The sequence below is a fragment of the Podarcis raffonei genome, chromosome 7 (assembly GCF_027172205.1).
Source record: "Podarcis raffonei isolate rPodRaf1 chromosome 7, rPodRaf1.pri, whole genome shotgun sequence".
Lineage (NCBI taxonomy): Eukaryota > Metazoa > Chordata > Lepidosauria > Squamata > Lacertidae > Podarcis > Podarcis raffonei.
Window position 1 is genome coordinate 39,838,828 of NC_070608.1, and position 15,374 is coordinate 39,854,201.

At 39.1% G+C, this 15,374-nt stretch overlaps 1 protein-coding gene across 12 annotated transcripts in view; it reads left to right on the top strand.

Moving 5' to 3' along the window:
- Positions 1–14,842, top strand: part of PCMTD1 (protein-L-isoaspartate (D-aspartate) O-methyltransferase domain containing 1) — a 34,023-nt gene extending 19,181 nt beyond the window's left edge. For 9 of the 12 annotated variants that reach the window (XM_053396189.1, XM_053396182.1, XM_053396187.1 and 6 more), the window contains 6 exons: positions 1,022–1,124; positions 3,161–3,277; positions 5,108–5,279; positions 6,235–6,255; positions 11,228–11,351; positions 12,220–14,842. In XM_053396189.1, coding sequence (XP_053252164.1) covers positions 1,022–1,124; positions 3,161–3,277; positions 5,108–5,279; positions 6,235–6,255; positions 11,228–11,351; positions 12,220–12,590 — 908 coding nt within the window. In that variant the 3' untranslated portion in view covers positions 12,591–14,842. The remainder of the gene's footprint in view (positions 1–1,021; positions 1,125–3,160; positions 3,278–5,107; positions 5,280–6,234; positions 6,256–11,227; positions 11,352–12,219) is intronic. The other 3 variants (XM_053396191.1, XM_053396193.1, XM_053396194.1) reach the window with 3 other exon arrangements.
- Positions 14,843–15,374: the final 532 nt, after the last annotated feature.

The window sequence follows — 15,374 nt, forward strand, 5'->3', positions numbered from 1 at the left end:
GTGCCTTCTATGAAAGATGACATAAGAGGAAACAGGCATACTTCAAATTCTCTTCTAAAGCAAGTGTCATAATTAAACAGCTCTTCTGGTAGAAATATTTTGAGCAATTTATGTGTTGACAACCTTTCTAAACTGTTCGCTAAACATGGTCTTCCAGATCCTTGACCAACACTTGAATCAAACACTTGGATAAAGTTACAGGAACTGACACAATCTCAGTACTTTGAAAGATACTGTTGTGTGACTGTAGACATTATTTCTGGTTATGTCTGCAGCTTGGTTTTTACTTGCATTTCTTCACACTGTCACAGGCATGTGAATAGTAGCAACTGGGAAGGAAAATATAGTGTGGGAGCCATCCCATAATTAAGCTATCTCCAAAGGGAGAATAAAGCTGGTCCTCTCTAGTTAAACATTTCATGGTAGTCTGTATAAATGATCACATCATTTTTTTCATCCTAGATGAAATAATTAAAATCTGTCCATTATGAACACATATTGCAGCTTTGGGGTTGAAAGCTTTTTTTTAAATACACCCCCCCCCACTTCATTTTATGGCCTAGCAGGAACCATTAGCTCTAAGCTGGATGCACCATTTTTACCAACCTGGTCACACGTTCTGAAGCTCAGAGGGGCATGACCAGGAATCAGTGTAGTTTCATCAGGATCCAAGCATGAGAGCAGAAATGCATAAGGAACAAGCCAATGAGCCATTGGAGAGGGGAATACTAGAGCTACAGCTGTGCTGAAATTTCCTTGTTAAACTCTTTCAGCTTGAAACTAGGGTTTTGGATAGGACAAAGAGTTTCATTAAACAGTCCCTTCCTTTTCTCTCTCCCTCTCTCTCTCTCTCTCTCTCTCTCCCCCTCCCCCCCCTCTCTATTTCTCCTCACATTTCTTCACTTCCCAAATACTGTACTGGCTTAAAGTTGCTTAGTGTTCATATCAAATGTCCACCTTCATATACAAGGCACTCTTTGATTTAGCGAGGCTTAAATTGCTGCCGATTCTTAATTTACAGGCCCTTTTGGAATAAATCATGGAATAGAACTTCATCCAGATGTGGTGGAATATGCCAAGGAAAAACTGGAGAGCTTCATAAAATATAGTGATAGTTTTGATAAGTAAGTATGTTGTCGGCTTGGCTCATTTTGTGGCCTTAAACAGTTATTGTATGGTGGCAGTAAAACATACATATTTTTCTGGGATTTTTAAAGGAAACCTATTCTATTAATTATTGCAGCCACATAGTATTTCACACCAGTTTGCAATACAATTTTAAATTGTGAAATTTTCAAAATACGGAGATGGCTACCTGGATTTTCCATTATGAGTGGGGGCTTTATCACAGGGATGGGAAACTGAGGGCCAAATGCATCTTTGCAGGCCCCTCTATCTAGCCCCCAGGCTGCACTCTCAAGAACTGCTTTTGCCTGGTTGGATTGTTTTCTTGAATTGTAATAATGCCTCTTGCTTTCCTGGATAGAGAGGCAGAGGGGTTTGTGTATGTAGAATCCTCTGAACCTTGTGTGGTTGGAATGTAGCCTGATATACAAAGGTAAGATTCATACTCTTGTTCCGCCTACTCTTTGCCTCTAGCTCCCAGAAAGGTTACCCACAAGAGAATGCAACCGTTGGGCTGAAAAAGCTTAATCATGCCTGCTTCACTGCAATTGCATTATCAGTAATTGTGAACTCTCTTTCAATGCGTTCTTTTACTGACATAGATAAGTCTTTGCTATATCTACTGCTGATTAAGGGGATCCATCAATCCTTTGCCATATCTTTCCCCACTCCAGTCCTGTGCTCAGATTTCTGAGTATGCTTTTTCACATATCAGGAATAAACTAGATTGTTATACTGGAATACTACTGTGTCTCTAAATATAACTGAGCTTCAGATTGGCTATATAACATATTTGACAATTTGAAAATATTTTAAATTGTAGTACCTATGTGTCAGGGAAGCAGGTGGCATCGTGGTGTAAACCACTGAGCCTTGGGCTTGCCAATCTAAAGTTTGGTGGTTTGAATCCCTGTGACGGGGTGAGCTCCCGTTGTTCGGTCCCAGCTCATGCCAACCTAGAGGTTCAAAAGCACGTCAAAGTGCAAGTAGATAAATAGGTACCGCTCCAGCGGAAAGGTAAATGGCGTTTCCGTGCACTGCTCTGATTTCGCCAGAAGCAGCATAGTCATGCTGGCCATATGACCCGGAAAAACTCTCTGTGGACAAATGCCGGCTCTCTCGGCCTGAAAGCGAGATGAGCGCCTCAACCCCATAGTCACTTTTGACTGGACTTAACCATCCAGGGGTCCTTTACCTTTTTTCCTTTTACTATGCCAAACCATAGGGCACGGGTGGTGCTGTGGTCTAAACCACTGAGCCTAGGGCTTGCCGATCGGAAGGTCGGCGGTTCATATCCCCATGACGGATTGAGTTCCCGTTGTTCAGTCCCAGCTCCTGCCAACCTTGCAGTTCAAAAGCACATCAAAGTGCAAGTAAATAAATAGGTACTGCTCTGGCGGGAAGGTAAACGGTGTTTCCGTGCGCTGCTCTGGTTTCGCCAAAAGCGGCTTAGTCATGCGGGCCACATGACCCGGAAAAACTGTCTGTGGACAAATGTTGGCTCCCTCGGCCAGTAAAACAAGATGAGCACCGCAACCCCAGAGTCGTTCGCGACTGGACTTAACTGTCAGGGGTCCTTTACCTTTTTTTTACCTACTGTATGTGTCTGTGGTTTTTCGTATTTTTTGGCTATTTGTTACTGGTTAGAATGAAAGTGCTTACACCATGTATTTCAGATTTTGTGTATTATGGAACACTAGCTGTTTCAAAATTGTATCTTGGCACATAAATCAGGTATGGTTGTAATTGTTATCTGGTTGGGCAGTGTGTTAGCATCTACCTACAGATGCATTGTTAAAATGACTATTACTGGTCTATCTTCGGTGGCCATAAATTACATTTCTCACATGGAAATTCCCTAAGTACACAAAGTTGCAAATCCATTACACTGTTGTACACCTGCTGCTGGTGGTATTCTGTCTAAAAGTGCCTAAAATCTGCTACTAACAAAATTGCAATGTCTGCTTTGGCTAATCCAGCTAGCATAGTACAGTCATACCTCGTGTTGCATTAGGTTCATGTTGCATCTTTTCAGCTTGCAAACGCGGCAAACCTGGAAGTGTATACTTCCGGGTTTCACCGCACACACAGAAGCGCTCGATCGCTCCACACACATGCGTGGAAGAGGCGCTCTAGTTGCCGACTTTTCAGGGTAAGTTCTGATACCTAAATCTGCATGCATGTAGGTGGAAAGTGAAAGGATGAAATGGAGAAAATGGCTTTGTGCTTTTTGGTTTTTTAATTGGCTCGTATCTGTGCTTGGTGCACCTTCTAGTGACCTTGTGCCTTTCTTCTGTCTTTATATAAATAATAGTAGCTCTATCCTCTTGTGGATTTCACACATCAGTGTCCTATGAATCTAGGCAGAGGTAGCTGATGTGGTGCACTCCAGGTGTTGAACTACAATTGCCATCAGCTCCAGTCAACATGGTCAGTTGTCGGGGATGATGGGAGTTGTAGTTTTGAATAATTTTTTATGTATAGGTGACAAATGAAGAGTTGGAAGCCCTGCCTCTTTTTCTCTTTTTTATTCTTCTTTTATTTTCTATCTTCTCTTTTTGTTTTTATTTAGATTAGCTAGTTACCTTTTTGTATTGAAAGAAGATATTCGGTAGTTGATATTAATATTTGTATATCTTAATTTAAGCTTTAATCGAAAATCTCACTTCTCTGTAGTCAAAATGCTACCAAGCATGTACAAGGGGGGAAGCCACCCCAGTGATAACTAGTCAGGCTCAGTTGGGATTGAATGATAACTGTTGGGAGATCAAGTTAGAAAAAAGGGAGAGGGTGGTAATGGGAGTGGAGTGGCTGGAAACCTGAACAGGAGCACTCCATGCTGCAATACCTTGTTTCAGATTCTCCTTGTCACAGCTGAAAAGGTAAAGGGACCCCTGACCATTAGGTCCAGTCGTGGCCGACTCTGGGATTGCAGTGCTCATCTTGCTTTATTGGCTGAGGGAGCCAGCGTACAGCTTCCGGGTCATGTGGCCAGCATGACTAAGCCGCTTCTGGCGAACCAGAGCAGCACATGGAAACAGCATTTACCTTCCCACCAGAGTGGTACCTATTTATCTACTTGCACTTTGATGTGCTTTCGAACTGCTAGGTTGGCAGGAGCAGGGACCGAGCAACAGGAGCTCACTCCGTCATGGGGATTCGAACCACCAACCTTCTGATCGGCAAGTCCTAGGCTCTGTGGTTTAACCCACAGCGCCACCCGCACCCCCTTGTCACAGCTAAAAAGAGTTAAAAGATTAGAAGTGGCAAAACAGAACTAATAATAATAATAATAATAATAATAATAATAGGAACAACAAGTAAAACAAGATCCAGAGACAGTATCATCAAAATTCTTAGATATATTTTTTAACCCCACAGCAGATTAAAAACTAAGAGGAGTTGACACTTGCCCAACTTTCTTTTAAAAAATGAATATTTTTGCCATATATTGACAGATCATTAAAGAAGGGGGCAAGGCAAGATTTCTTTATGTCCAATTATTTGAAAAGTTGTTCTGAAGAGTGGAACTGCAGCGTTCTCACTGACTCAGTGCATATAATTAGGGAATGTTTTCAATGTGAACTACATGTTATGAATTCATATAAAGGGATCTTGTCAACTAAAGGCAATGTGTATATATTTGAATTTGAATTTATATGCAAGTAAAACACATTCAGAGATTTAAGTCCAGTGAAATGAATGAAACTTAAAATGTGTAAGCTGTAACTGAAATTTGGCTATAATAAATGTAGATGTATTGTGTTCATGGTAAATCTAAGTACTGTATACCATCAAGATTATGCAATTGCAGAAAGTGCTATTCATTACAATAAACTGTCCATACTCCCGCTGAATTCCCATTAGTTCTCAAATTTCTCTGATTTGCCAAAGGACAACTAAAAAGTGCAATTTTAAGTGCAATTTAGTGTTTTTCTATAATGGCATCTATAAAAACATGAAATGTTTGTTTTATCCACAGATTTGAATTTTGTGAACCTGCCTTCGTAGTTGGCAACTGCTTGCAAATCTCATCAGATAGTCATCAATATGACCGGATTTACTGCGGAGCTGGTGTACAAAAAGACCATGAGAACTACATGAAAATATTATTGAAAGTTGGAGGCATTCTAGTTATGCCTATTGAAGATCAGGTGATTGAGTATGTTTGTCATGTGTGTTTAGTTGTAACAGATAAAAAGTACTTCTCTTGTGTGTGGACTCGTAATGACTTTCTTAATGTCAGTTGCCTCAGTACAGTGAATACAAAGGTATTTTGTAAACCTTAAAGCAGAGAATAGCCACATCTAAACAATAGACAACATAATCTCACTCTTCTCTTTCCTTTGACTTCCAGAGATCCCAGTTGTGCACATTATAGCTAATTAGGACCATCCCTGGCCTTTAGTCAATTTTTTTCTGACAGAGCCCTCCTCTGGTTTTGTTGTGCCACAAAAACTGAGTGGCCAATTCATGGGTTCATAACAACAAAAAGCTTTTATGTACAGGAGTCCTCTATCCTACCTTCAGACAAGCTATCTATCCCTGCTCTTAAATTAACACTGTTATCAAGGCATCATCATGCTGCAGTTCAGCCTGTTTAAGAATGCACTTTGATTAGTGACTGCTACCCTTTCAGTGCTACTACTGCTATTTATAGTTTTATGTTCAGCATTGTTCAGTTAATCTCTTAAACTGAGCTTTAGCTAGCTATGGTAATGTTATCAAAATAGCATACCTTTGACTTCCCTGTGACTGGATCCCATACTGCTTTGCTAATGTTTGAATAAAGCAATTGCTCAAGAGATGCAGATCATCCGATAAGTCTTGCATGATTTCATTATTCATTTGTTAGCAGGAGTACCAAGGGATCTAGCCAACAGGTAAGTGCACCCAACCGTAATTCAGAAATTGGTCCTTTAAAAATCCAGACAAATTAGAAACTATGGACTCAGAGTGAATATATGGTTTAAAGCACAGTGTAATGCTCAGTGACCAGCAAACTGGGACATTTCTTTCTCTTTCCTTTTCAGTCAAGGACAGAATGTTTTGAAAAGCATGAAACGTTTAGTGATACAATAATACTTAGTACTTATTTTTCATTCATAGATATCAAAGGGCTTTTCTACGGTGAGTATAATTATCTCCATTTTACAGATGGGGATGTGTAGGTACACTGATACATGACTTGCTCAAGCTGACAGTATCCCTAAGAAGCCTGCCTTGCTCAATAAGTTACCAAATACCTTTAGAATAAGAATGCTCATCAATTAAATATTATATAACAACTTTATAATTTCTCCTCAATACACAAAACAGCTCATTCTACTACTATATTTTAAGGAAGCATGGATGCTTTTTGAATTGAGAGGTTTACATCATACCACTCTTGTTCAGTAATCACTGATAGCTATCCATTAAGGAAAAACAACACTGGACTGAAGCAAAGGCTTTCAAAATAAATAGTTGTATTGCTGATCTGCCCAGAGGATTGCAAGCTTAATACGTTTGCAGGGAAAATTGGACAGGTAATGATGACTTAACAGATCTTTAATATATAAAGTATTGAGGAATTTTAAAACCAATCATGAAAACTGCCTTAATTATGTCTTCTAATTCCATCCTTGGAAAACACCAAAGGAGGGCCGCTTAAGCAAATTTGTGCGCTCTCAACAATGTGAACACTTATCCTTTTCCCCCCATCAGATATACACAACTAGTTTTAATTATGCATCTTTAATTTCTGGATATTGTGCATATTAATATATGTATTTAAATACTCATTGTCCTGGGCAATTCATGGATTTGCATGCATCAGATTTCAGTCAATGATATAATTGTACTAAAACATTCCAAAAGTAGCTGAGTTTTCTTTGTTTACATCAACCCTACAAATTAATGTAGACCTGCAACCCTTTTTAAAGTTAGCAAGAATACATAAAGTGTTTCTAAAAGTAAACTGGGAATTATGTGAAATATGTTTGAATGTAACAGAATAAATGTAGGCTCCCTGTTCTGCCAGTTAAAAATATGTTCTCTTCTTTTTCTCAAGGTGAGAAGTACTAGACAGTGACTTAGTTTGGATAATCATTTCCAGGCTTATTAAGATGAAAAACGAGCAAGCCGTATGCCTCCACATAGTCACTGCAGGCACAAGCAATCAGACCAGGAGGCATCTAATTAATCCAAGTTCTTTGAGTAGTCTCTGTGGAGCCACATATGGGTTCTGTACCTCTCCACAGAGCTTCTTTTGAGAAGACTCTATAGCTAGGCTCTAGTTTTAGCATGTGCCCTCCTCCCCCATGCATATATTAAGGGGCATGATTCCCTCTCCTCCACTTTCTTTCATGTCACAGGACACGCCTCATATGAAATCTTTTGAAGACTTGATAACTTAAGTAGATTCCCCCACTCCCCAATACTATTATTTCACAAATGCGGGTAGAGATGCCCTCAGAATCACCCTTCCCAGAGGTTTCAATGCTTTTCCTCCTCGCTAGTCAGTTTCCGGTTTGGCCTGCACCAAAGCTGTCTTTTCTTTAATCCCTTGCATCTCTTGTCATCCTGCTCAGCCTTGCTATCTTATAGTTGTGTGTAGTGTTTCTCAGTGTTTATGAGTCTCTTCCTTATTTTTTCATCTGTTTAAAGTAAAAAAAAAGTTCCTTTTATTCTGAGGTTCATTTTATGCTTTTCTATATGCTACAGTCATTTGTTTTCCATTTTTCTAGTTTTCTTTTTTCCTTTTGTTTTGACTATTCTTTTGGTGTGACCACTTTGTCACTGGGCTTCAGCCCTTCTAAGGTCCCCCCCCCCCAAAAGTGTAAAACCTGTGGTCAATGACACCAAGACATTGCTGCTTCAGCCATTCTGATGACAGCCTTCAGGCATGCCAGTGCCATTAAAAAGAGAAGGGAGCTCCTCTTTAAATACCTCATTGCAGATTCCCACATACAGAACTGCCTATATCAGCGGCAATCGCAGCATAAGGGTAGCCAACGTGGTGCCCTCCAGGTGTTGCTTGACTCGAACACTCATCAGCCCCAACCGGCACTGCCCCAGATCTACAGTTACTATGTTGCCACCAGCTCTATATCAGGGATGAGAAATGCCTCAATCAGCTGGTGTGAATCTCAGCTGATTTATGTGCTGATGATTTACAGCAGTATGGAAAACCTCAGTGATGGGATTGTAATTGTCTAACTTACAATGCAGAGTCTCTGCTGCCATTGCTTCATTACTGAGTGCTGAGGTCTTATCCCAGCTGGCTGCACCACAGGCAACTATCTTGTTATTATTTGAGGGTGATAAAGGAATTGGTGCCAGCAGCTTTCTCCCACGCTTTCCCCCACACTTCTCGCTTAGTATGGAAGATTGTTTTTCCTTCAGGATCAAAGCTATGTTGCATTGGTCTCAGCAGACTTTTCCCACAGTAACTCAACTGCCATAGATACCATATCAAAGCTGAAGAGTCTCAATGGCACTATCTATCCCTGCTGCATTTTTCAGTGGGGGCTTTACTGTTACTGCCTTTGAATCAGGAGTGAAGAATCCTTGATATCAATGTCACTCCCAACTTCTTTTTATTTTGCTTTCCTCTTTTCAATGATAGCTTCACTTGGTATTGACACTGAAGGAATCATTGAGCATTCATTAGGTTTCCTTTCATCTAGCTGCAGCAGCCCTTGAAGTGTTCGGTAGTGGCAGCATCTGTGCATTGCACATAGCATTAACTTTTCACGTCACCAACATTTGGGGCAAAGGGGTTTTTCTTTGTTCTTCCACAAATGGCATCTTTCAAGATTGGTGCCTCGGTGCTAGAACATATAATCAACTATTAGATAACAGTTGTAGGTGTAGAGATGGCTGATTAACTACTGTTTGGACCAGAAGGCCAGATTCACTACCTACAGACTTCCTCAGGACAAAGAACCACTGCTTTATGTAAGGAGGGCCATTAATATGTCTGCTACCCTTTGTACAGGGAAGTTTAGTAATGGTATAGACTTTCAGCACCAACTGTGCACAGTGAACAGCAGTCTGGGATTCAGAGAAATTTTGAAAACAGAACACTTTTCCTAGGGAGTTGCACCATTGAGCCCTCTAGCCTCCACTTCTATGTGACAGGGATTTGTTGGTGGCATCTTCTTCACTTCTGTGGTCCCTTTTCAGGTGGCAGTATGCACTCATGATAGCTAACCCTTGCACAACAACTCCCCTTCTTCCCATGGGTAGTCTTTCTTGGATTGACCCTCGCCACCTAATATTCATTCTAGTTTTCTCAATCCAGAAAAAAAGGAAATGATTTCATGCCTTGGTAATTTGCCAGACTGTGTTTCTAACTGGCCAGCGTCAGACCAGCTTTAGTTTTTATCTGCCGTAGCCACTGCTCAGCTTGTGCTCACAGTGTGTTTTTCTGTATTTTAAATTTGTTGCCACCTTGCAACAGTCCTGTTCTGGAGTGGGTTTATTAGCACTCCATGAGGGTTGTTGTTGCTGCTCCTCATTTTTCTTAGAAGAGTCTCATTAGTTGCAACCCTTGACTCAACAGTCTGTAGGTAGGTGCCTCCTTCCAACAGGCCTTGCTCAACTTGTTTTTTGTGCCTGCCCCTACCTTCAGGAACAGCTTATTACTCTACCCATGTGTGTAGCTGTGCAAAGACTACAAAGGAAATGGACATGTTGCTTTCCTGTAACCATAATTCTTGAGAGTGAAAATATGTGTGGAAACGCAGCCTGTCCTTTCTATCTTCAGGGGTTAGTGTGTTTTGGAATTTTTAGATTGTTCAATTTTGGGCCTCTGTGTTGTTCAAAAATTTGAACTGTGCACATAGATGGTGGTAGTGCAGTATCCACCAAAACTCAAGCCTAGCTGTAGAATTTTCCAGAAAGACACTTTGCACAGGTGCAAAACCCGTATGTGTGTGTGCAAAGATGACTACACAATGAGCTAAAGGTACAGGTAAGCAACCAGCACTTCTCATTTCATCGCACCAAGAAATTAGAGTTCCCAACTTCAGAGCAATATTTTAAATAATGGTTTAAGTTAGTTAATATCCTGGGTGGTTTGAAAGATGGTAACCATAGTTTCTCAGTTCAGCTGAAGCAGGAAGTTATGGTTAATTAGAGACTTCTGGTCTGATTGCTATAGGAGCGCAGAGCACTCTTAGAAACTGAGATATGAAAGCTAGGAGATAATGGCACTTTAAGCCTAAGTTATGGGTGCAAAAACGGAATGTTTAGGACTTTTTTAAAAAAATAGTGAGAATACAAAGCTGAAAATGAATGAACTGCAGCTAAAATATTATATTTATTTTTCACTTGGTCTAGTCCTTCCCCTGCCCACCCTCCTAATATTCTTAAGAACATCTCTTTTCCAATCTTCAGAGAGTACCTGGAAATGGGGAGGCAGAAAAAGGTTCCCCTTTCCTTCCACTCTGCAGTTTTAATCTGAAATCATAGGTGCAGTACTGCAGCCAGAGCTCAGAAACTGCTTGCACTAATGAAATTCCCTGTCGCAAAATGCGCCTAGAACAATGGGAGTTTTGAACACTGGCACAGGGAATGGCATGCAGGAACATAAGAGTCATATCTCAGTTTATTTAACCAATATATGACTGTCCAAATGTGGTTAGTGATCTCAAATGTAACAATGAACTTTGACTTTATTGTTGCATGAAGAATCCAGTGCAGGCGTTGGACTCGCATACTCTTCCTTCCACCTCTGAGGTTGCCATGAGGGGTTTGGATATTTCCACTTCCATTTTCAATTAAGCACAGTTTAATATTATGTCTGAACCCCAGACTCTGATTAATTTTAACTGTGGCTTATTGAAACCAGCTAAGGTTGTTTCAGTAATCATATTCAAGACTATCAGTTTGTTCAGGTTCAGTCAAAAAGATAAACTGTGCTTAATAAAATGCAAGGAAAAGCTTCTGATCTCACAGCTACGCTGACTGAGGAAGCATGTGATTCTGATGCTTAGCCTTGTGATGGTAAAGCTGTAGTTATGTCAGAGCAAGGCCGGCATATGAGAATTGGACAGGTGTAGATAAAGTCATGTATTTAACTGTTTGTGTCTGAAACTTAAATGATTCCATGCAGCTAACCCAAATACAAAGAACTGGACAAAACACTTGGGAAAGCAAAAACATCCTTGCTGTTTCATTTGCTCCACTTGTGCAGCCAAGCAAGAGTGACAGCAGCAAAAATGATACTGTGGGACTTCGTAAGTACCATTTAACTCTAGTCTTTCCTTTGGGGCGCAGCTACTGATGATACTTACATAAATATTCTTAAAGTTATATTAGAATGTATTGCATCAGAACTCAGGCTTTTGGTGTTTCTCACTTCAGACAAACCATGAGCTGTAATCAACGATTTTTCTTGGTCTACCACCCATGATTTGTCTGGCGGAGACAAACCATGAGCCCAAGTTCATATGTAACATTGAACCAAACCTTAGCCCTGGATAGCATGGCAGCTGCAGAATTGTGGGAAGAGTGTAGTGGCTGCAATCTTCACACCATGAACCTGCATGTTCGTCATTATTTGACCTAGCATTACCTATGAACTGAGCTACATTCTGTTTAACATCATCTGGTTTAAAAATATGTGGCTAGGGGCACCTATTTGAAGGAACTACATAATAACTCTATGGCCCCACTCTTTTGATAGAATTCTCTTGTAATCTATCAAATTTTGGGCAAGATAGTCATGAAAAAGTGACATGATATTATTACCCACCCACCCCCAATAAATGGGCAGGGCAAACCTCATGCCATATCAACAAAGTATTCTTGACTGTCCAGTTCAAACCTGCAGCATGAGTCAGTGTGACTACTGCTCAAGAATAAGTCTAAAACTCTGTTGGTTCTGTATAACTAGTTGCCTTTAACTGCATACTGGCCAACATAACTGATCTTTTGGCATTGAAAGCATTCTAGTTGTCATCCATTTCATAGTATATTATTTTTACCTTTACTTCTTTCAAAGGTTATTTCCTTTACCTAGTTAAAAATTTCACCATCGATTTGCAGTACTGCTCTTAGATAACTTGACCTAGAGAGCAATCTTAATTTTCTCTTTCTTTTCAGCCCCCTGTGCTGTTAGGAATCTACAGGACTTGGCTCGGATCTACATTAGGCGCACTCTTAGAAACTATATAAATGATGAGTTGCAAGCCAAGGGTATTATTCCAAAACCTCCACCCAAACGCAAACGCAGACGGTGCCGTAGGCGCAGGATTAACACCTATGTGTTTGTAGGCAATCAGCTCATTCCTCAGCCTCTAGATAGTGAAGAAGATGAAAAGATGGAAGAAGACAACAAAGAAGAGGATGATAAAGATCACAGTGAAGCCTTGAAGCCAGAAGAACCCCCAATAAATTTATTGCGGGAAAGAATTATGAGTCTACCACTTCCTGAATCTCTAAAATCGTACTTGACATACTATAGAGAAAAATAATTTGTTTTAAGTAGATGTGATAATGCCTACTTGATAGATCCATTAATCTTGAAATGTAGCATTTACTAAGAAAAACATGGACAGATTTCAGTAGTCTTTCAGTAAGACTAAAGTGCAGTGATAAAATGAAACATAACTTGTCTTAACTTTGCTACAAGGACTTGCACTTAGCAGTAAACTCCTATTTTCAATTCATTTTTGGTTACCTTTTGAAAAATGCTCTTTTAACTCTGATAGAAATATATTCCAAAGCAGTATACCGCACTAATTAAGAGTTTGCATGTGATAAATCTCTTTTCCGCTCTGACAAATTTGTATTTATGAGAGTTGGTGAAATTTTATATGTGTGAATAATTGAATGACTACATTCAGACATCAAATGAGAACTGCCTGCATTAATTCTCTGGAGAAAGTTTTTGAGCATACGGGCAGTTCATCTCATGTTGAATTGGAAAACTTTATTTTTGCCATGGCTGTATCACAATCATCGTTACTGTGTTGATGTGAATGTATTCCAAGGAATACATGAGTGCAATAACTGTGTGCAGACACTGAATGAGCTGGCTTTAAAAAAATATGAACATTCAAGTTCAAAAATGTCAGTAGGCCCTGCTACACTTTATTTTATATATTCTCTTGCCAAAAGATCTCAAGAAAAGTGACTGCTTCTCTTTCAGAGCCTTAAAAAACTTTTGTTGACTATGAAAATTTTTAAAAATATAATACAACCCTGTTTCTTTAACACCAGCCGATGATAGTCAACAATTTCTCAGACTTTCCAGCATTTATGAATAAGCATTTAGTTTCTTTTTTAAAGTTCATGGTACAGAAAGCATATTTCATATATTAAAGATTGTAATTTAGGTTTCAACTATTTACTACTTTATAGAGTAGAATATGTAAAAAGATTAGCTTGTATTGCTTATTTGCATAGCTGTAATAGTAGGATTTTCTTTTTTAAGAAAAAAGGTTAAGCAGGTGCACTTTAAGTGGAATCTGTACTTATTTATCTCTGAGAAGACAAGGCATTCAGTTCCGACATTTGCTTTTGATACTCTTCCTTTTGGAAATTATTAGTAGCATTGCAAGCTTGTATGCTTACATTGCTTGACTATATTCCATCTGCCAGCCCCCTGCTTCACTGGTTTATTTAATGGCATTGCTTGAAGGGGTTGGTTTTTTTATTTTATTTTTGCATGATGGACTATGTAATTTTCACTAGCTTTATAATTTAGTGTAAAATATCAATGAAATAAAATGGAGCTCAAGATATGCTGTAAAAACTGCTGCTGTTATGGACACCTGATTTGTTTGGGCCCAATCAAAAGCATTCCTTAGGGATTATTTACTATCTAGTTATATCATAAAACTAAAAAATTAAAATTCTTAAGATAAAATCAGGATTTATGGTGAGCATTTTACATATTCTCAGAGCCTGATAGTTTGTAGATGGAAACCAGTTAAACAACACCTGATCTAGCAGTCATGGTTTGTAGCATCCACTTCACAATATAAATAATAACTTAATCTGTCACTATGAAATACATATTTTTACTTAACAGGTTGGATTTCATGCTTTAATTTGCCAACTATTCCCCCCCCCCCATATTCACAATACTGAAAATTCAGCTCCATAAAAAAATCCTTCTGGTTTAACTAGCTTGATGAGTTGTTTGCAGAAAATGTACACTAATGAGTAAATATACTCATTGCTGGAAATAAGTATGCCAGCCTTATTTCACAGCAATAAAACTTATTTCCTATTATAGTAAAACTACTGCAGTAGTTCTGATGGTTTATCTGTGGGGAGCATTGACTATAGCACATCTTATTTTATTTTATTAGAAGAAATGAAGTTTTAGGCATTCTGAAATTCAAGTTGTACCTTGTATTGGAATTTCATCCTTTTTGGAATTTCTTCATACATTTTTTCAGTTTTCACAGAGTAAAATATTAAATAATTTACAAGGAGAGACCTTTAGTCAGGAGGCTTTTGAAGAATGACTTTGTGTGTTTTTCCATTCTGTTGTACTCTTGTTCAGATAGATAATAGAGTAGTTATGAATATGCATTATGTAATTTTTGGAGTCACAGAAGCAATGTTTCTTTTGTGTTCGTGGGTTTTTTCACATTCTTTGATTTATATTTACTTTTAAAAGTATAAAAATGCAAAATGAATCGAAATTAAACTTTTGTCATAATTACAATAAAATGTCTGGTGATTTTGTGCTGATTAAAACTCAATTATTGTTTCTTTTTGCTTGGCTTTTTTGCTTAGTGATCTGAAGTTTGAGAATTGAACACTTCAAAGATATGCTTATAATGCCACAGTTGAAAGCACTGGTGTTCTTGGGAAGCTTGAACATCATTATATCAGTATATTGCTATTTGTGTAAAATGACAAAAGGTAAAATAGCCTGTCATGACATCACGTAAGGACTACTAACTACAGTGGTACCTCGGGTCAAAAACTTAATTCGTTCCAGAGGTCCGTTCTTAACCTGAAACTGTTCTTAACCTGAGACACCACTTTAGCTAATGGGGCCTCCCACTGCTGCTGCACCGCTGGAGCACGATTTCTGTTCTCATCCTGAAGCAAAGTTCTTAACCCGAGGTACTATTTCTATGTTAGCGGAGTCTGTAACCTGAAGCGTCTGTAACCCGAGGTACCACTTTATAACAAGCCGCAGGTGCAATGAACTGGCTTGCTAGAGGATGTGATTGCTGCTACTCCATAATTGGATTCTGTACCATATCTCTAAGGAATAAATTCTAGAGTAATTG